Source organism: Mus caroli, chromosome 8 (genome assembly GCF_900094665.2).
Source record: "Mus caroli chromosome 8, CAROLI_EIJ_v1.1, whole genome shotgun sequence".
Classification (NCBI taxonomy): domain Eukaryota; kingdom Metazoa; phylum Chordata; class Mammalia; order Rodentia; family Muridae; genus Mus; species Mus caroli.
Window position 1 is genome coordinate 101548157 of NC_034577.1, and position 21027 is coordinate 101569183.

Genomic DNA, 21027 nt, shown 5'->3' on the forward strand with positions numbered 1-21027 from the left:
GTCTGTGTGTGTGTGTGTCTGTGTGTGTGTGTGTCTCTGTGTGTGTGTCTGTGTGTGTGTCTGTGTGTGTGTGTCTGTGTGTGTTTGTGTGTCTGTGTGTGTCTGTGTGTGTGTCTGTGTGTGTGTCTATGTGTGTGTGTGTGTGTGTGTGTGTGTGTGTTGAGGGTTTTGTTCCTTGGGATCACTGTACTTACTGGGACTTGGTTTTGTTCCTTCTTTTCCCCTCTCCTCTTACCCAGAAGCCGAACACTAACCTGGAGTCTGATTACCAGTCCTTGGTGATAAAGAACATCACCACCCTGCCTGTGAACATGCTTCTCTCCACAACCGGACCCTTCTTCATATGTGAGACTGATAAGTCCCTACTGCCTGCAACCCCTAAGGTAACTTGGCAAGGAGCTTCTGTGAAAAGGAAGGGGATAAAAATATGTTGCCTAATCTCAGTCCAGAAAAGGAAATACAAAAGGAGCCAGGAAACTAATAGGAAAGAAAATACAGATAATTACAAATAATAATCAATAGATTATTACAAGTGTCAGTCAGTGGGAAGACTCGTGCATAGTATAAGACCTTCCAGCCCAGTAGGCTAGCCCATTATCTCTTGCCCAGCATAATGAAGGTAATTTATACAAGGCAACGAATGACTTCCTACTAGGGAAATCTAACCAAAGTCCCTTACATGAGGAACTCGTCAAGTCCAGTCTCCCAGAGAATGAGCCAAATGCTAACAAATGCTTCAAATGCTAACAAAATTGATGCAAGCTGAAAGGAAAGGCTGTGAGCCTGTCCCTGCTGCAGATCTGAAGCAGGAAGCAGCAACAGCTTACTGCGAATGTCCCCATGGCTCTTGGCTGGGCGTGAGGATTACAATAGAATAGAAGGCCATGGGCAGGTGATGCTACAGAGCTGCGGAAGAGGAGGGTTGAAGGAGAAATCAAGACCACACACACTTTTAAGAGCTCAGCCTTCCCTTCAAGAGAGCCTACCAATGGAGAAGTAGAAACAAAGGCAGGAAACAGTCACCAGACCTCAGCAGAGGGAGCCTGTGACTTAAGGAGATTTGCTATATGCCACACTCTGCAAGATGGACCTCGGAAGTGGGTGGGGCAGAGTACTTGGGAGATGGTTGGTCAGACAATGCCCAGATGGTCTCCTCCAACCAAAGGACAGGGACGACCAGCTAAGATTCCTCAACACGGAAATATAGAGAAGAGGTAAGCCCCAAGTGAGACACGGGAGAAAATAGACCGCAGTGGGACTTGGCTGAGGAAAGCCAGTGGTACAGGCAGGCCGTTAGCTCTCGAGAGCCTCAGAGAGAGTCAGCTGATATGACTCAGCTCTGAAGAAACCACCATGATGAAGCATTGGTGCTTAAAGAAGAGATGGTAGGTGACATTACAGAGCACAGAGCAGATGGATGGGAGGGTATGAAGATTCAGGCATGAGCGCCAACCCCAGGCCCACTGTTGTTGTTCTTGTGGTTCTAATGGGATAAAAGCAGAATCTTCTCCCCCTCCAAAAATGAAGAGCTCATAGCAATAAACAAACGGATAGAAGATAAATGTAACTAAAGAATGAGCTGACTTAGATAGATGGCTTTTATGGCAAATTGGGGGAGGGAAATGCCACAAAAATCTGCATTCTAGAAAATGTTGCCATGATGTTTGAAGAGAGAAGCTGTTGTGCCCAATGGTGCCAGAGCATCTCTGAGATGAGAGACATACATAAGAGAAGAACTCTGAAGATGGGGGTTCCATATGTACCAAACCCCATCCAGAAAACACAGACAAAACAAAAATAGTACTCTTCTCCAGACACCTGGGCCAAAATATTCAAGTGGGGTCAAGGCTGTCCTCACCCATTTCCTCATTCCAGTGCCCAACTGAGCCCACAGCCTGCTCATCCTCAGATATACTGGCCTCAGAAAAGTATATAGTGGACCAACTCCAGGACAATAATTAGTTCCATGGTTCCATGGTCAAGATCACTGGTTCCTATTGCAGAGGACCTGAGTTCAGTTCCCAGCACCAGTATGGGAGCTCGTAACCACTGTAACCCCTGTTCCAAGGGACCTGATGCCATCTTCTGGCCTTCATGAATTCACACATACACATGGGGTACTTAGAAACTCAGCACACACACACACACACACACACACACACACACACTCCATAGATATTTTAAAATATCTTTATTCATATAACCTTAATAAAACATTGAAATTTGTTAAAAATAGAGAACTTCCATGAATCGACAGGAACACAAACCATAGCCCAATAGAAAGTCAGGAGAGAGCAGAGTTCACAGGAAGAAAATGACTCTTAAACACTGAGGAAAACAGAGACCACACAGCATGGACTAAAGCCTTCTGATTAGCAAAGAGCAAACAATAGATGGCACTTAGCTTAGGCAGGGTGTGCAGAAGCATACTCTCTCTGTGATGCTGAGCAGAGTATAGTGGAAGGCAATATGCCAATAGTTACCAAGATTTTAAATAGCAGTGTCCTTTGACCTAGGACTCTCCATACTTAGGGATTTCTCCTACAGACACAAGATATAAGATGACACACATGCAAGGTGCAAGGGTATTCATCAGGCCACTGTTTATAAATGTCAAGGTTTAGGACCAAAAAAGACTTGAGTGATTGATTGAGTGAATGATAACAGGAATATAAAACTATGAAGCTTTAAAAAAATGAGTTGGGATGGAAAGATAGCTCAGTAGTTAAGAGAACCTAGTGCTCTTCCAGAGCACTGGGGTTTGGTTCCCAGTGCTCACATCAGGTGGTTTACAATTGCCTGTAACTCCAGCTCTGGGAGCTATGACTCCTTCTCTGGCCTCAAAAGGTATTTTCATAGATAAATAGATATAGATAGATAGATAGATAGATAGATAGATAGATAGATAGATAGAGGGATAGATAGATAGATAGAGGGATAGATAGATAGGTAAACAGACAGACATATAAATATACACATAATTTAAAAATAAAATATCCTCAAAATGCAGATATTGGATGATCTTATGTAGAGAAAAGTAAAATGCAGACAAGTACGAATAATGTGCCATCATATATAAATAGTAAGCATGCATGAATGTGACTACATGCATGTGGGGTGTCTACAAGGATAGATAAGATACTTGTAAAGCTAGCTGCCTAACTCAAGGGAAACTAGGGTCGAAGTAAAGATGACTGGAGAAATGAGCTGAGTTTCATTGTTCCAGTTCCTCTAATACAAGTGAAATCATCTGAAAGTTCTTTTAAAATAAGGTCACTACTTGTCCTGAGACAGAATGATATAGGTTATGCAGCAATGAGACATCCAATGAAGTCACAAGATTCATCGGTAAGAGTCTCTAAGCAGAAAGGAAGAGAACTATTATAAGAAGGTTTTTGTTATAGTGGCCTAAGACTTCTCCACAAGAACTTAATGTTATCAGGAAAATGACTAGAGTTTTAATAGAAATTGTGATGCATGGATTTTATAGCCAGCTATAATATCCTCTGAAAAGAAAGGTAGCAGAAAGATGCTCTCTGGATGCAAGGAATGATTGAGCATTCACATCCCCTTGTTTAAAGAATCGACAAGGAAGAGATTCATCCATGCAGCACAGGGGACCATAGACCACTGTAACACTGACCCACAACACTCTGTCCATCTAACAGAAACCATGCAACTTTGGCAGCTGGGATTTTTGCATCAGATCATTTTAAACCATGACTTTTTAAAAATTTCATCACAGCCAGTAAAATTCAGAAACAGAAGCCGGGAGTATAGCTCTGGGTAGCAATTCATGAAGACTGAGGTTGACTCCCCGGCACCCAAAGGAAAAGGGGAAGTAGGGTCTAGTGTGTTGTTCAGCCTTTCCACCCCCCTTTTTGTTCATTTCTGAGATTGTATTTTAATTACAGTTCTCCTTTCCCTTCTCCCCCAAGCCCTCCCATAGACCCGTCATCTGTCTCTCCCTTAACCCTGGCCCCTTTATCTCATCAGCTGTTATTGCATATGTGCACTTTCATGTGCATATATATCCCCAAATATCACCTGCTTAGTCTACATACCACCCTTTCCCAGCTCACATTTGGGGAGTCATGTTGGTGAGACTTTATGCATGCAGCGTGTGACATGGCTAGGAGGCAGTCCCTGATCCTCCAGCTTTTACGGTCTTTCCACCCTGTCTCTTGCAATGCTCCCTAAGCCTTGGGTGCGGAGTATTTTGTAGGTATCCACTGAGAGCAGGCTCCACAACACTGCATATTGATTGGTTGTGGGTTTCTGTAGCAGTCTATGCCTGTGGCATCCAGACTTTTCCTTGATGAGGTTCCCACCCCTTTGTTATGGTCAGACTTCAATAAAAACTGATAAACATTTAGCCATCATTTTTATTGAGAAGAGATGGTGATGTTTATACACTACACGCTATATGAATAATATATATTATCACTTACGTTCATCCCACCATCTTCAGAACAGGCATGAAGGGAGGTACTACCATTACCCCATTTTATAGATATGAAAACTGAGCTTTCCTCTCTTTCCAGAGTCATACAGCTAGGAACTGGGAGAAACCAGATCCTCCAAATATCCTGACTCCAGAGTCTTTCTTCTTGAGATTAAGTCCCTCCTTTACAGGGGAAAAAAATCTCTCCTGGCTTAAGATTAGCGCGCGTGCGCACACGCACACACACACACACACACACACACACACACACACACACGAGTGCTGGTGGACACAGAGACCTGAAGAGGGCCTCATATCCCCTGGAGCTGGAGTTACAGGTTGTTGTACGCACTCAGCATGGGTGCTCAATACTTAGTTTGAATCCTCTGCGAGAGCAATAAATGTTCTTAACCACAGGCCGACTCTCGGGGCCCCTATCATCAGTTCTTTAAAGTTCACAATATTTTTTAATAAGATGATATAATGAAATCCTATTTTTTATAGAATCCAACTCTTTACCCATCATGCCTAAAACTAACATTTACCGAAAATATTAACTCTGAGAAACAGCATGGTGAAGGATCTCTAATTTAATTTTCCTGCTTTTTCATAAAAACTTTAGACTTTGTAAATGTGCCTAGTTGCTACAAAATCTTGCTTCTCAAAACAATTTAGAATCAATCTTCAAAGACAGATCTGCAGAGATGTGTGGAGGCGTCTCTATCTAGATGGTACCCAGGTACATGTGTGCCAGATGAAGGTGACCACGGAAAGGCAGGGATGACTCTGAGACAGGGTTAGACAGTGAAGTGCTTCTGCTGTCACTCACTCTCCTCTCTCCCCCCACCCCCTCCATCCATCCCTCCTTCTCCCCACTCTCTGTGTCTCTCTGTGTTTCTCACACATGTACACATACACACACGTGCACATGCACATGCACAAACACACACATATTTGTAGCTATCTAGATCTGTGTGCTAACGGCTCAACAGTTTGTCTGGGCTGAATATATTATAAGGAAATGAGATTTGTTTGGGTTCAGAGTTCTGCAGGTCACAAGCATGTGTTGTAGATGTGCAAAATTTTGACTCTCCTGTGTTGTATATCATGTCAAACTTTCAAAGTGCAAATGTTGTTAACTGGGGACTGCTGAGATGGCTCAGCAGTTAAGAGCACCGACTGCTCTTCCAGAGGTTCTGAGTTCAATTCCCAGCAACCACATGGTGGCTCACGACCATCTGTAATGGGATCTGATGCCCTCTTCTGGTGCGTCTGAAGACAGCGAAATACAGAATATATATATATATATATATATATATATATATATATATATATATATATATATATGAGTTGGTAACATCATATTATCTTGTTTACAGCCTATAAAACTGGAGGTTGATGAGGAGAAACACCTGCTGATCAAGTTTGATCCCTCCTACAGAAACGACCTGAACAACTGGGTGGCAGAAGAGGTTCTGTCAATTAAGTATCTAGAACACCCTCAGGTGGACAACCTGGGCTTGCGTGCTGAAGTGCATTACCCCAACCTCAGCTTTGAGGTGATGGACATAGATTTCGGCTGCATCCTGAACGATACCGAGGTCATTCGCTACATCATGATCACCAACTGCAGCCCCTTGGTTGTGAAATTCCGCTGGTTCTTCTTGGTGGACGACGAGGAAAATCAGATCAGGTATGCCACGTCACGCCACGTCACGTCATGCCACGCCCCTCTCTCCCCCTCTCCCCCTCCCCCACCATCTCCAGGAGGCCCGTAGACCTGTTCTGCTCACTTAGTTCCTTTGTAGCTTTCCTCGGGGTTAACTGTGCTCTTTGCACTAGCCTTTCGTGAGTATCCTCAGTCTGATGAGTCATCACTGACTGAAAAGAACAGAATCTAAAACTCAAATTTCCAAACAGAAAAGTGAACCTATTTTGGAAAACCCCATCACCCCAAAGTTGAGAAGGACTATGCAAACATTTACTTCCTGTTGGACTCTAGTGGCTAGCTCACTAAAAGTTCATCACCAAAAATGAAGTCATTGTGGTTTTTAGCTGGCCATTTCACCATTTCTGCTCTATAAGCAGACTTCCATGTTCGAACATTGCTGTTTCTTACCTAACCGAAGCCTAATTTATGCCTGTTGGTACCCACTCTCTTCTCCTGTCGGCAACCCCCATTTCCTCTCTTTGATTTATGAATGTGATTATTTTTGATAAATCATAGGATAGCTGTTTATAAAAGAAAAATTGATAGCATTGATGAGATATGGAGAAACTGGAACTCTGGGCAAAGGCAAATTGACTTCGTCACTGTGGAAAGCCATATAGAGGCTCCTGAAGGAAGTTAAAACCTAGCTCTGGGTTGCAGCCGAGTGATAAAACATAATGTCCTGAGTTCTCCCCGTGTCGTCACATACTGTAGAATCCCCATCCATAAAAGTGGACTGATACTCTTCTCTGCTGTATGTAAATGCTCCGTTTTATTTATACGTTTGTCTTGGCATCTGGAGTGTTTAAAAGTCTTATCTTCAGGGAACATCGCTGCAAAGCTCAGCTCTCTTGGAGATCTTGATTTTAGTCTACTGCATGAAGATCCAAGAGTGAGGTTGCAGAATCAAACAGTGGTTTGATAAATATGTTTATTTTTACTGCCAAGGATAGAAGCCAAAGTTCCATATGTGCTACACAGTGCTTTAGCACAGAGCTGATAGTTTCCTAGATCTGTTTTTGGTTTTGGGGTTTTTTTGTTTTGTTTTGTTTTTTAATTTACAAGGCTTCTGCACTCAGTTTCATAGCAGCTGCCCCATGGTGCGCCCTGGCAGGAGAACACTGTGCTTGGCACACTAACACTTGGTCTATGGTGGTCTATGGAATATGGTCCATGCTAAGAGCTGTGAGGGGCTGGCTCTCTCACTGTGGTTGTGATTTACATTTCTATGATGACTGATGATGTCAAAGGGTTTGGATGCAAATGTTAGCTATGTGTACATTTTCATAGAGATGTCTATTCAGCTCATTAACCCATCTTTAAATGGGTCCCTTACTTGTGTGCCTTTGGGGATTTGGATTGGCTGTTGAGTTGCAGGGGTTGCCTGTCTGCTGTGGAACTTAGCCCCTGGTCAGTTGTGTAGCTGGTGAGCTCCAGCCCTCTCTGAAAGTGGGCTTTTCAGCCTGTTCACCTTTTCCTGTGCTGTGAAGAGCCTTTTCAGTTGGTCGCAGCTCTGTCTGTCTTTGCTTTGGTTTCATTGGCTACAGAGTTTTCTGTGTATGTGCATGCTCATGTGTCTACAGCTGCGTGTGTGTGTGTGTGTCTGTGTGTGTGTCTGTGTGTGTGTGTCTGTGTGTGTGTGTCTGTGTGTCTGTGTGTGTCTGTGTGTGTCTGTGTGTCTGTGTGTGTCTGTATGTACAGGTGCTTGTGCACATGTATGCACATATGTGCACATGCGTGTAGAAGCCAGAGGACAGCCTTGAGTGCTATTTTTCCAGCACCACCCACCATGGTTTTTAAAATTAGTTTGTAATTTTTTAAATTAGCTTACAAGGAAAGGGGGAAATATTATTTTTGAAGGAAAGGGAGATTGTATTATAATCTCAAAAATGTATCGGCAATGGATAAATGTGGGAAAATATGAGATTATATGACATTTTGTATTCAAAAGAATTCACTTCCAATAGGTTTCCTGGTAGCATTTCCATACATACTTGGTTCCTCTTCTTCCTTACTCCCGCCCCCAGTCTCCCTGCCTTTCTGTCTCCTTAATCTACATTGATGGTTTGGCTGCGATGGGGGGTGCAGGGGGAGAGATGCTATGCAGAAGCTTTTTCCCCCTTCATACAGTCAGTCCCTTTGTCAGTTCTCAGAGCAGTTGCCTGTGCTAGTAGGTGTCCATTCAGAAATCTGTAACCTAGACCCATGCCTGTACTGTCATTGTCTCAAGTTTCAAATTAACATCTCTGCTCCAGCTTGAACTGATTTCTGTACAGGATGCGACATGGATCTAATTTCCCTCTTCTGCAGGCATCTGTGGTTTCTAAGATAGTCTCTCACTAGCCTGGAGCTTTTCAAAGAAGCTAGGCTGACTGGCCAGTGAACCTCTGGAATGTGCCACCTTCCCTGTGCTGGGATTGCAGGCATGTGCCACACCATACCATGCTTTCTGGGTGTGATCTGTGTCTTCATGCTCTTACAGCAAACACTTTACCAGCCGAGCTTTCCTCCTCTGCCTCTACAGTTTGATGTTTCACTTTATTTAGTTTTGGGGTGGGGTGGAGGCTATGGCATGCACGTGGAGGTCAGGGTATAACTTACAGGAGTTGGTTCATTCCTTCTACGTGAGTCCCGGGGATCAAACTCAGGTCGTCAGGACTTAGCAGCAGGTCCCTTTAACTGATGGGCCATCTTAGTTTTCCTAATAAGCACGTCAAACCCAACATTACGGAGTATGCTCTGAGTGTCCAAGCCCGTTGCGCTTCATATTGCTTGTTCTGAACATTTGTGTGGGTTTCTGTTTCTGGACCATACCTTCTTTATGTCTAGACATGCACAGAACTAGAAAACAGTAGAAGATGGTGACCATTTTCTTAGTCTGTGACAAGGACTGATGAAGTAATGTACACTTACTCCCTGCATGTTTTGACAGCCGTGGAGGGTGCACAGCCACTCTCAATGAGGAGACCTCTTATTATGTCCTTAGTGGCTTGTCAGTGCTTCCAGTACATAATCCCATCTTATACAAGACAACGGCCCTTTTCTTGCCTGTGCTTGTTACCATGGTAACGATGGCTTGCTCTGGACGTCTTCGGTAGACATCTAGCGATGACCCAGTGTCTCATCGAAGCTGGCAGCCAGTCCTGGGCCTGAGCCTTGGAGCCTGCTCATTAAATGCCATGGACTGTTTGGGTTTGGAGTAAAATTCTGTAGATGAGCATTTAAAATAATTATGGAAAGAATCAGCCAACCTGACCTAATGCACTCTGCATACCAGATTTTGTGAAATTATTCTGATGCAGCACAGCTAAATGAGCTTATTTCATCTGGGAGCAAGGGCACGCCTTATTTATTTTTTTACTTTTTGAGAGGCCATTTCCATAATTAAAATAATGACATTTTGAGAATGTACTTGGCCAGTGCTGAATATGATACATTTAATTTTTCATCAGTTCATGCATATATTTAGCCATTTTCTTTCTCTCTTCAGTATCTTCCTGTCTCTTTATATAGAGTCTTTGCTTATAATGCATTTGTTCATTCAATCAAAGGGTTGATAAGTTATTCAGATGTGGCATCAGGGATGTGAACATGAACAAGACCGGCCGGCCCTGCCCGGAGGCTAGTTGGGGAAGCAGATGTGGAAACCCTAGAAGACACACTGTAATGACAGGATCTGAGGAAGGAAGTAACCATACCCTATGATGTCACAGACACATGTCCCAGAGCAGAAGCAAGGGAGCGTTCCTAATCACAGGAACTGGGCATGGATGTAAGCTGGACTTGTAAGTCGAAGAGACCTGGACCTTGAGCCGAACTCAAAAGATGGAGCCAGAATAGGTCTAACCCCACCCTGGCTTAAGGCAAATTTGTATAACGCCATCACCACAGATGAGCCCTCTGTCCTTTGGCTCCGCTGCCATCAAGGATTGACCTTATTCCTAGATCAGCTTTTCTCCCAGTCTCCAAATGGCTACCAGGATTCCCTGGACTGTGTTCTTCCAGACTCTAAATCCCTGGGGAAGATTCACTCTGATCAGACCTATTTAGTTACGTTTCCTGTCCCACCCTCCCGCCCTGTCCTCAACCAGGAAGATGATGTGCTAGTAGTTACCGTCCTGGCCACACTTGTGCGCCACTGAGGCTGAGAAGCTGAGGATAGGGAGGGTCACTGGCCTAGGCCAAGAATGGACTCAGAGAAGAGGCAAAGTGGATCTGCCAGCATGGCGAGAGCTTGGCCTTCCTTGGGTGAGAAGAGATAATGGAGGATGTTGCGTGTAACAGCGCAGTGTGCCACACAGAATTTAAACACCTAGAGCGGTGGAGACGTGTGTTGTCATCAAGAGAGGAACAGAGTCAGAGGTGTTCAGAACAATACCTTGATAGCAGTAGCTGGCCACCCTTTCCATGCCCCCTGCTGTTCTTCCCGCCACTCTGCCCTTCCTTCTCAGCTCTGCCAGTTATCATCCCTTCTTCTCAGTGACTGAGCCTCCTAATAGCTTCAGCCCACCTCTGCTGCTGAGACTCTGGTCCCCGCTACTACAGCTCTAAGTTCACTGCACTCTTCCATGTCTTCCTCCCTTGGCTGTCTCCCAAGTGACTCATGGCCAACAACATTTGGCAATTCTTGCCCCCACCCCACCCCTGTTTCTTCCTTCCTTGCCCTCTCCTCCAGGGCTCCTTGTCCCAGCAAGTGACATCACTATTCCCCAGGAAGGACCAGAATCCTCTCTCATCCAAACTCCACCTACTGCATCAAACCCACCTGCTGTACCTTATAAAAGCCTCTTCTTTGTCTCCACTGCTCTGACTATTTTATTCACCGTCACCTGTGATGTGGGTGGTTGTGACAGCCCTTCCTGTGTCCTCTGCTTCCACACGTGCACTGCAGTCTCATTTCTGCTCAGGGTCCTAGTAAAGAGCATGCATGTGTCTCCCCTGGCTTACGTCTGTAATGATTCACACTACCTATGCTCTTCAGAATCGAGTGCGAGATACCTGGGGTGCTATTCAGTGATCCTTGGCCAGCCTGGTCCCTGCATTCTTCCTAGCTGGTTTCCTCTCAATATACACCATAAGAACATCTTCTGCTTCTTTCACTATTGGCTCCTGCCCCATCCAGAGCTGTTCCTGTGTAACTGTCTCCTCTCTGCTGCAAGCTCTTCCCCACTCTCTGCTAGCTTCCTCCTGGTCAATCCTCTAGTCTTAGGTTCAGTGTTCTTCCTCAGGAGAGTCTCCTCTGAGGCTCCTGCCCTGGGCAGAGCCCATCCTGTGAGCCCCGGTACCTTGACTTTCTTGGTGTATGTCACACCTGTACTTAAAGCTCAGCATCCATCCTTCCAGTCGGCTCTTAATCCCCATGAGGCTGGCCAGTGCATCCTCCCTGGTATCTCTGGAGCCCCAAAGCCTGGCAGTACCCTGAGCTAGTCAGCATCTCCTCCTGGTTACTGTGGCAAGAGGAAGATGGTTTTTTCATAACTTGTTTAAGGATCTCTTCTGTCAGCTTCCTGGCACCCGCCAAATAAAAAACCTCATGGCATAAATGTCACATATAACAACCAAAAATGCCACCTGCCCTCCAGAAAGTCTCTATGTGTGCCATCAGAAAAACAGAAAAACACTGGTTAAAGGTCATTTTATCAGACATATCAACGCTAACCTTTCCTTTCTAGTTAGAATTCTTCTGAGCTTTGTGGCTGGAGAGGAAAAAAAAAAAAAATATAGGCCTTTTTTTTTTTTTTTTTTTTTTTGGTCCTGCATAGACAAGTATGAAGGTCCCTAGACAGATGTGTACAGGTGTGCGTGTGCATGATTTTATAAATAATTCTTACTCATTTAAAGTATCTCTCCTATTTGAGGATACATTTCCTTCTAAGTTAGCCCCCATGTCACGCATAAGAATAAAGACAGAAAGGTTTGGTGAGAGGGCTCAGGGGAGAAGAAAGCACTTGCCAAGCAGGCCTGATGAGCTCCAGGTGACACAGTGCCAGGAGAGAACAAAGCTCTGAAAGCTGTCCTCTGACCTCCATATCCACGTTCATGTGCACATGCGCACACACCATTGCCCCCCCCCCCACCGCCGTCACTGCCACCACCACCACCACCACAAATTATCATGGGTGATGTTGTTTTAAAAATTTAAAAATAAACCAAATAAGCAAAATGGACAAGTATGCTAAATAAGTACTCAGAATCAGAAAGTGCCAGTCTCTGCGTTAGGCATGTGCTGATCCCATGACAGTAATCTAGATTGCCTGTGCATAATGGTAGCCCTTCACATATACATATGTACATCACACATATGCATATAACAAGGGTATTGTTAAAGGGCTAGGGCCCTTACCCTCCCTTGGGAGGATGGGTCTTTCATTGGGTTTGTCCCTTCAATCTATCTGAACATCTCAAGATGCTTCAGCAGAGCTTATAAGAATGGATGGAGGAAATGTCTGCCCTTGAAGTGTCCTTTGCTTTTAAGAAACCAGACTACAGAAGCAGGCGCCAGGTGGGGGTCCTATGCAGGGTACAGCTCTGCCTGGTCTCACAGCTACTCACAGCTACAAAGCTGAGCCCAGCGTTAAGACTCCAAGCAAGGGGCCTGAGTGGTCTCCACAGACCACTTGGGCTTTTCATTTCCAAATTAGATTACGGATAAATCAAACATGAGAGCCCGAGGGAGCCAAGTGCCCGCTGAAACAGAGCACATTGTTTTCTCGTTCAATTGTGGAGTGAGCACCAGTCACTCAGCATAACTGGGAGAGAAATGGAAGCTCTGCAAGGAGGGGGGAGGAGAGAGGAAATCTGATTTTCTGTCTTCATCATTCCTCTAATTCTTTTGCTTGAGAAAATAGAACTTTTCTAACATGTACTGAATTCATGGTGTTGGGGGTCCTGAGCTATAGAGCCAGACTAAGCCCATTGGAGTCCAGGCTCTGTCCGTCTAACCCTTATAACCCCATGCCCTGAACTCTTAGCCCCTATAATGGAGGTAATTTCTAGTCCTAATGGAAGTTTCATAATTAAAGCAAGTGTTCTTCATACAACATACATGTCCATAGGACATACTGAGCTCTCCTGCCTTAGTAACTGTTTTCAGGCTCACCAAGGGCCCCTTCTACTCTTCTATGGTCTTGTAGCAAGTACAACCCCATCCCAGAATCTTAAAATATGGGAGCCAAAAAGCCCTCAGACACCAAGATGATAAACCCAGAATCTCTCATCTCTTGGGAAGGCATAGAAAACCCTTTTCTTATACCAGACTGGTCTCATCAAGGCCACAGCAAAGTATATTAATGTTCTCAGTGCTGTGACAAAGGCAGCTTAAAGAAGGAAGTATTTATCTTGTTTCATACTTTGAGGGGGTACAGTCAATCATGGCCCCCTGGTCCTGTGAAGCTGCTGGTCACATACACATTCAGTCAAGAATCAAAGAGAGGGGCTGGGCAGTGATGGCACATGCCTTTAATCCCAGCACTTGGGAGGCAGAGACAGGCAGATCTCTGAGTTCAAGGCCAGCCTGGTCACAGAGTGAGTCCTAGGACAGCCAGGATTACACAGAGAAGCCTTAGGAAGAAGAGGAAGGGGAAGAAGGGGAAGAAATGGAAGAGGAAGAAGGGGAAGAAAGGGAAGGGGAAGGGGAAAAAAGGGGAAGGGGAAAGAAGGGGAATGGGAAAGAAGGGGAAAGAAGGGGAAAGGGAAAAAGGGGGAAAGGGAAAAGGGGGGAAAGGGAAAGAAGAAGAAGGGGAAAGGGAAAGAAGAAGAAAGGGAAGGGGAAAGAAAAAGAAGGGGGAGGTAAAGGGGAAGGAAGGGGAAGGGGAAAAAGAAGAAGAAGGGGGAAAAAGAAGAAGAAGGGGAAGGGGAAAGAAGGAGAAGGGGAAAGAAGAAGGAAAAGGGGAAAGAAGGGGAAAGGGAAAGGGGAAAGAAGAAGGGGAAGGGGGAAGAAGAAGGGAGAGGGAAAGGGGAAAGAAGGGGAAGAAGGGGAAGAAGGGGAAAAAGAAGAAGAAGGGGAAGGGGAAAGAAGAAGAAGAAGGAGAAGGGGAAAGAAGAAGGGGAAGGGGAAAGAAGGAGAAGGGGAAAGGGAAAAGGGGGAAGAAGGGGGAAGAAGAAAGGGTAAAAGAGAGTAAAAGGGGGTAAAAGGGAGTAAAAGGGGGTAAGAAGGGGAAGGAAGGGGTAAGAAAGAAGGGGGAAGGGGGAAGGAAGAGGGAAGGAAGGGGGAAGGAAGGGGAAGGGGTAAAAGAGGGAAGGGGTAAAAGGGGGAAGGGATAAAAGGGGGAAGAGGTAAAAGGGGGAAGGGGAAAAGGGGGAAGAAGGTGGAAGAAGGGAAGGGGGAAGGAGAAAAGGGGGAAGGGAAAGAAGAAGGAAGAAGAAGGGAAAGGGGAAAGAAGAAGAAAGAAGAAGGGGAAGGAAGAAGAAGGGGAAAGGGAGGGGGAAAGAAAGAAAGAAAGAAAGAAAGAAAGAAAGAAAGAAAGAAAGAAAGAAAGAAAGAAAGAAAGAAGAAAGAAAGGGAGGAGGAGGAGAAGAAAATCAAAGTGAAGTGATTGCTGCTGCTAAGTATGTTTTTCATTTTCCCCCTATTGGTTAGTCTAGAACCCTAGCCCATAGGACCATCACATTATCACATAACCCTAGCCCATAGGACTATGCCACCCACACTGTGGGTCTTCCCTCTTTGGTCAAACTTCTCTGGAACTATCTTCTCAAATATACCAGAGATGTGTGTGTCATAGATGATTCTAAAACCAGTGAATTTTACAATGAAAATTAGCCATCACAAGATTAAACACCACATCCCTTTTCAGTGTGATACCCAAACACACTACTTTGAATCATAACATCCCATCCCTGGCCATCAAAATCTCTTATTTGCCTCTTAATGCAAAATTCATGTAGTCAGTCCCTGGCATTTAACACTCCCAACACTGTCCTAAAATTCAAAGTCCAAAATCTCTCCTGATATTCAAGTCAAACTCTTAACTGTGAGCCCATACTATAAAATAAAAATTAAAAACTACATGTTTTCAATATGCAATAGCATTTAATAAACATTCCCATTCACAAGAGGAAGAATGGGAAAATACCAAGGAAAGATTAGCCCAAAATAAGACCGAAACCCAACATTGCAAACAACAAGTCCTGCAGCTCTGTGTCTAACATCTGGGGCTCATGATGATGTCATCTGAGCTCCAGGGTGCCTGGGCAATCCCTCTAGTTCTGCTGACTACAGTATATGTCATCTCTTTCTTGGGCCAGCTCTCCTCCATAACTTCCATTTCCTTGGCAGATATCCCATAGTGCTGCCCTTCTCTACCATCCTGGGATCTACACGACACTTCATTTTCACAGCTTCAAACATGGACCTTCAGGACTTCCTTTCAACTATCTAACACATTCCTTGGCCTCACAGACAGATGTTTTACATTAGCAACCCTACTCCTGGTACCAGTTTCTACACTAATTACTTTTTTGCACATGTTGTTACATGACACCTCCCAGAAACAACTTGACTGAGGAAGAGCTCATCTGAGCTCACAGTTTGAAGGGACACAGTCCATCATGGCAGGGAAGGTATAGTGAGCAGAAGTCCAAGCGATTAATTAGTCAGATTGCATCTGAAGTCAGAGAGGAGGAAGAGATGAGTGTTAGTACCAAGCTCACCTTCTCCGTTTTTGCCTTTTAAAAAAAAAAAAAATTACATCAATGTATTGTATGTACACATATATGTGTGTGCATAAACTCACACATGCCTGGGCATGCACGTGCCATGGGGAACACATGTGGAAATCCAAGGACATCTTTCTAGAGTTCCCTACTCCTACCATGAGGTCCCAGGAACCAGACTCAAGTTATCAGGCTGAGAGGCAAGCACCTTTATGTGCTGAGTCATCTTGCTGCCCTCCCTTTTTCCTACTTACTCGGGTGGTGAAACTCACATCTAGGGTGAGTCTTCCCTCCTCCTCCGTGAAATAGAAACACTTTCCTTGGCACACTCGGAAGTGTGTCTCCTGGGTGATTCTAAAAATCAAGGAAGATCATCCATTACATCAGATCTTAGCCAAAAATATATATAGGCCATAGTCAGTGTGAGGCTTCCTTGACCTCCCCAACATTCTTTTGTAGTTAAATGAGCCAGGTCCATGATTAAAAGCAGTTCCTTGTTCTGTCCAAGGGCTCAACTTGACCTTTATTGAATCCCTCAGGGGCAATGCCTAGACTTCAGCAACTCCAAAGCAATTCAGTGTGCTAGTTAAAAGCCAACTGTGAGTCTGACTGGTACTTGGCCCCTGCATCAATGTGATGTGTTGTTTGGCATGGAGTGGTGATGCTGGTGCTGAACCCAAACTCATGTATGGAAAAGACATGCTGGACCAGTGAGCTACACCTCCAGCCCCACCTGGCCCATACAACCTTAGCCACTGGCTGATTGTCCCTAAACATCATCTTTTATGAGTTAAATGAGAATAATGAAGGTCCTTCCATCCAGAGACTGGATGAATACCGAGTCAGTCAGTACCCAGCATGCTTTCAGAACAATATCTTCCCCCATCATCCACCTTCAGCAAAAGCTGGCCATTAGCAGCCATGTCTTCATAGAAGACAACAAGAAGGGCACTTTGTCATGTTGACACCAAGTCACATTTGATAAGTAGCACCCCAGAAGTAGCTCTGAGATATTTTCCCCCTGAAATCAATCTGAGGCCATTCTGGGACACACAGAAGCCCCACAGAGTTGGAGGGCTTCAGGGACCTCTTGCTGACTTAAACTTCTGTTCCTTCCATTAATATTTCTCTTTTCCTACCAGTGTGTCACTTCTCAGGACCCTTTACGCTTCTGCAAGTTTGTATACTCTTCTCTTATCTCCCAGAGAATAGTTTGGGTCGAACACAATAATAAACAGTCAGCTCTGGGGCTCTAGGAAGATAACCTCTAAGGAGGAATGAATGCTTTCCCAAAGGGCAAACAGAAAAGCAGGCAGCTTGTGTTGGGCAACATTTGAGGGTGGTATTTATGCTTCTCCAGGCCCTTCTGCCTAACTCTGGCTGGTTTCTAGAGCAGGTTAATGGATTTTGAAATATCCAAAGATGAGTTCAATGGGTATGGGGGGATAGAATCTTCCCTTAATGTGTTTTTCTGCTATTGCTGCCTTAGCAAATTGCAAACTGGGTGGAAAGATACGGAAGGCACCTGACAGGAGAAGGGGAGGATGGATACCAGGCAGAAGAGAACAAAGACTTCCTACGCAATGACTGACAAGACCCAAGACAAGGTGTTTCCTCCTTACCAGTCCTATGCCACATGAACATCTGGTTCTAAAATTAGTTGCCACCTACTTGGAAGGGTAGAATACCCTTCCTTGCCGAGGTGCAAGACCACCTTACTAGTGTTCTGGATTCACCACAAGCTGGAGGTCTCTTCTCACACTGAGGATGCTACCCAGCCCCGAAACAGCTCTGTCACCATGGAGCCTTGGGCACTGCTAAGGCACTGTCACATCTGCTGGCTCTGTAGTTTTGCTCTTTCCCATGAAATACAGCATGCCTGCTTCCGAGGCCACAGGGCAAGACCACCAGTCCAGCAGGAATAAATTCACATCTCTATTATGAGAAAAAGCTCTTTTAACAGCTTTCCAGAGCACAAAGAAAATGTCTTGAGTCAAAAAATATTTCCTTTAGACAGCTGAATGAAGTCAAAGCCTCAATGTGGTGATATTAGGAACAAAGAGAAGACGGTTCCAGAATTCTGACCAAAAGCAATAAATAGAACTACTTCCCATGTGCTGGGCAACACTCTCACATGGCATACAGCCACCACGTGTGTCACCCACCCCCCAACACTGAGGCCACCACAATGGATGCCACTAACCATACGGCCCTGGCCTTAGACACCGTGTCCTGCTAACACATCACAGTTCTTTGTTCTATATATTTAATTACAGCATGTCCACCCTTCATTTGAACAGGCCTTCTGTGGAAACTCTGCCCAGACATTGTACCATGTACTGTGGGAATGCGAAGATTGACTCATCCTGGTCTCTGTAAAGACAAACATGGAAACTGCGCATGGGACCCCCAAGCCCATGTAAAGATGATAGCATCCCCTTTTCCCATCAGACTTGTTCACATGAGGCTTATTTAGGAAGTATTATTGCCATGGTTTTAACAGTAAAGCCCAAGCAACACAGACGAGTCACCAAAATAACAGCATTGGGATGGGAGGGGATTTAGAAGGAGGTAAAAGGCAGGGAGGGGATGGGAAAGGAAGGAGGGAGGGGGGGAGAGAGAGAGAGAGAGAGAGAGAGAGAGAGAGAGAGAGAGAGCAGTCTTTGCTTGTATAGATATGGATCATAAAATCCCACAGTTACAGTGTGCTCCACAGTCTGGAATTACTTTGTTCTTCACTCTGCACGTTGCAAATCCCAGTCAGTGTAGAAACCCTGTGAGGATGCTCAGAGTCTCTGGCATGGGGTCAGCGATTGGTTGGTTGTCTCCAGAGAGAAGAGATGATGCTTACTGCTCTGCAAACTCTGGGCAGGGCTCTACAGCCTCTAAATGTATCTGTCCTATAGGATACACTTAGTGACAACAGTCATACCCTCAACTGACCACAGTCCTGCTTCATACAAGAACCAAGGATGTTTGCCTGGTTGGTTCCCTCTGAGGACCCTGAGGGAAGGATATACTTCCTGACTTTCTTGGCTGGCAGACCACCAGCTTTCCTGTATCTTCAGGACACCTTCCCTCTGCAGGCACCGAGGCTACTTTCCCCTTCCTGGAAATACTCAAGCCATGTAGGATTAGAGCTTTGCTTTGACTTAATGACCTCTGGCAAGATGCTCTCTCTAAATACTGTCGTTTTCTGCGTTACTACAAATTAGGAGGTCAACATAAGAATTTCGGGGAGACAAGTCTGACCTATGACAGTTTCTATTTTAAAAAAACATGAAGCAAAGGAGGAAACAATTGATTAAATTAGACTGTAGACCTCAAAGCCTAGCATCAGCAAAGGAGAACTGTTTAGCTAGAAAGCTCTATAGGGCAGAGGGCTGTGAACCATGCTGGAAAGTTTGATTTAGTTTCAAAATGTCACAAGCTACAGGAGGGCTTTAATTAAGAGAAGTGTAAGCAGCCAGGAACTACTCAGCAGAAACAAGCTTTACCAACAAAACCGCCCCGGGCATCCCATCAACCCTCCACAAAGAGCAGTCCACTGCTGTCCTGAAGGAGAGGGAAAATGTGCCTAGGCATAGTGTCTGGAAGGAAATTAAGCATTAAAGAATTCTTAATTAAGAAAATGGTGTATCAGGGCCAGCAAGAGGGCTCCGCAGATAAAGGCCCTTGCCACTGAGCACAATGACCTGAGTTCGATCCCCAGAACCCCACATGGTAGAAGGAGAGAATCAATCGAGTCTCATAAGTTGTCTTCTGACCTCCACAGTCTTATACCATAGATTGTGGATGCGCACAGATAGACACATATGGGGGTTGGGGAAGGTGGCAGGGAGGGAAAGTGGGAAGGAGGGAGAGAGAGGCTACAAAGACACACACATACAAATTTAACATTTTTTTAAAAATCACTAAAATGCTCTCTCTTCTCTCTCAGCACATGTGCCCTTTCTTCCCCACCCCCACCCCCACTTTTTCTCTCCCCATGGCGACTCCCCTGACCATAATCCTTGGGTCCAGTGAACTCACCCTTGCACAACTTTCCAATAAACCTACCTCTCCCATAATCTTTATATATAAAAAAAAAAACACTAAAGATAAAGGTGAGCATGACTTTTTCATTGACTTTAAAGATTCAACTTAGTAATAAGCATCATTTTCCCCAAAATTACCTATATCCACAATGCAGTTTCAATCAGAAGGCTGACAAGTTGATCTTAAGATTTACATGAAATTGCTAAAGTTTGAGACTAGCCAAGCCCCTTTGAACCTAAGAGCATAATAGTAATGAGTGTCTTTGTGTACAGAGAGGCAAATGGAATAGAGAGCCAAGAAACAGAACAGCAAATTCATAAAGCCATGACAAAATTGAAATTGTTGAACCCAGAAGAATAGAAGGGCTCTGTTCAACAAGAGTCCTCAGAGTGATGTGTTCTAAACAGAACTGAAAGCCCAAACTGCGTTCCTAAATTTACACTATAAAGAAAATAATTTCAAATTTCATAGGGGTCAACAACGCAAATGAGAAGGTGCAAATATTTTTAAATTTGAATGATGTGCGAGTGGCGAAAAAGTAAGAAATTGAATGGTGATCTCTAAATAATGGAGAATTTCTCAAGGTACAAGACTTTATGAAGCTATTCATGAATTCAGCATTAGACTTGAGAGCGTTTATTTATCAAAGAGACACAGAAGGAGTGCAAAGACGGGGTCACAAGCTGAGGGAGACTTTTGGCACGCATATTATCTTCAAATGATTAGTATCCATAATAAAGAATAGCTTTGAAGGAAATGGCAGAATTAAATTTAGAAATGAGAGAACGTGGCAGCCAGGAAGTTCACTGAAGCTGAAATACAAGTGACCCACGAAGAATCAAAAGCTGTTCCACATCATTGGCGATCGAGAACTATGGCAACTGAAACAGAAGGAAGATGCTTTTGCACAACCGCCATGTTGGATAAACTAAGGCAGGGCCCCCAACACACCATTGGGAGGTAGATGAGGCAGGCTCAGACTCGGCTGGAGGAAGTCTACATTATGGTCACTTTAGAGTAGATTCTGTCTGCCGGGAGTTTCAGCCACACTGAAGAGCAACTGGTCAAGCTGATGGGAGAGTTCCCAAGGCCCCACCCTGCTCTGTAGCCTGTCTGCCTCTGGGTCACCTCTTTCACAAGTCTGCTTCTCCTTCCTAAGACCTACTTGGTTAGTACAGTT

The 21027-nt window shown here is 44.7% G+C and overlaps 1 protein-coding gene across 1 annotated transcript in view; it reads left to right on the top strand.

The window, feature by feature from the left end:
- The window catches only part of Hydin (HYDIN axonemal central pair apparatus protein), a 307836-nt gene that overhangs the window by 155305 nt on the left and 131504 nt on the right, over positions 1 to 21027 (top strand). The window contains exons 21-22 of the mRNA XM_021171126.1: positions 240 to 383; positions 5824 to 6137. Coding sequence (XP_021026785.1) covers positions 240 to 383; positions 5824 to 6137 — 458 coding nt within the window. The remainder of the gene's footprint in view (positions 1 to 239; positions 384 to 5823; positions 6138 to 21027) is intronic.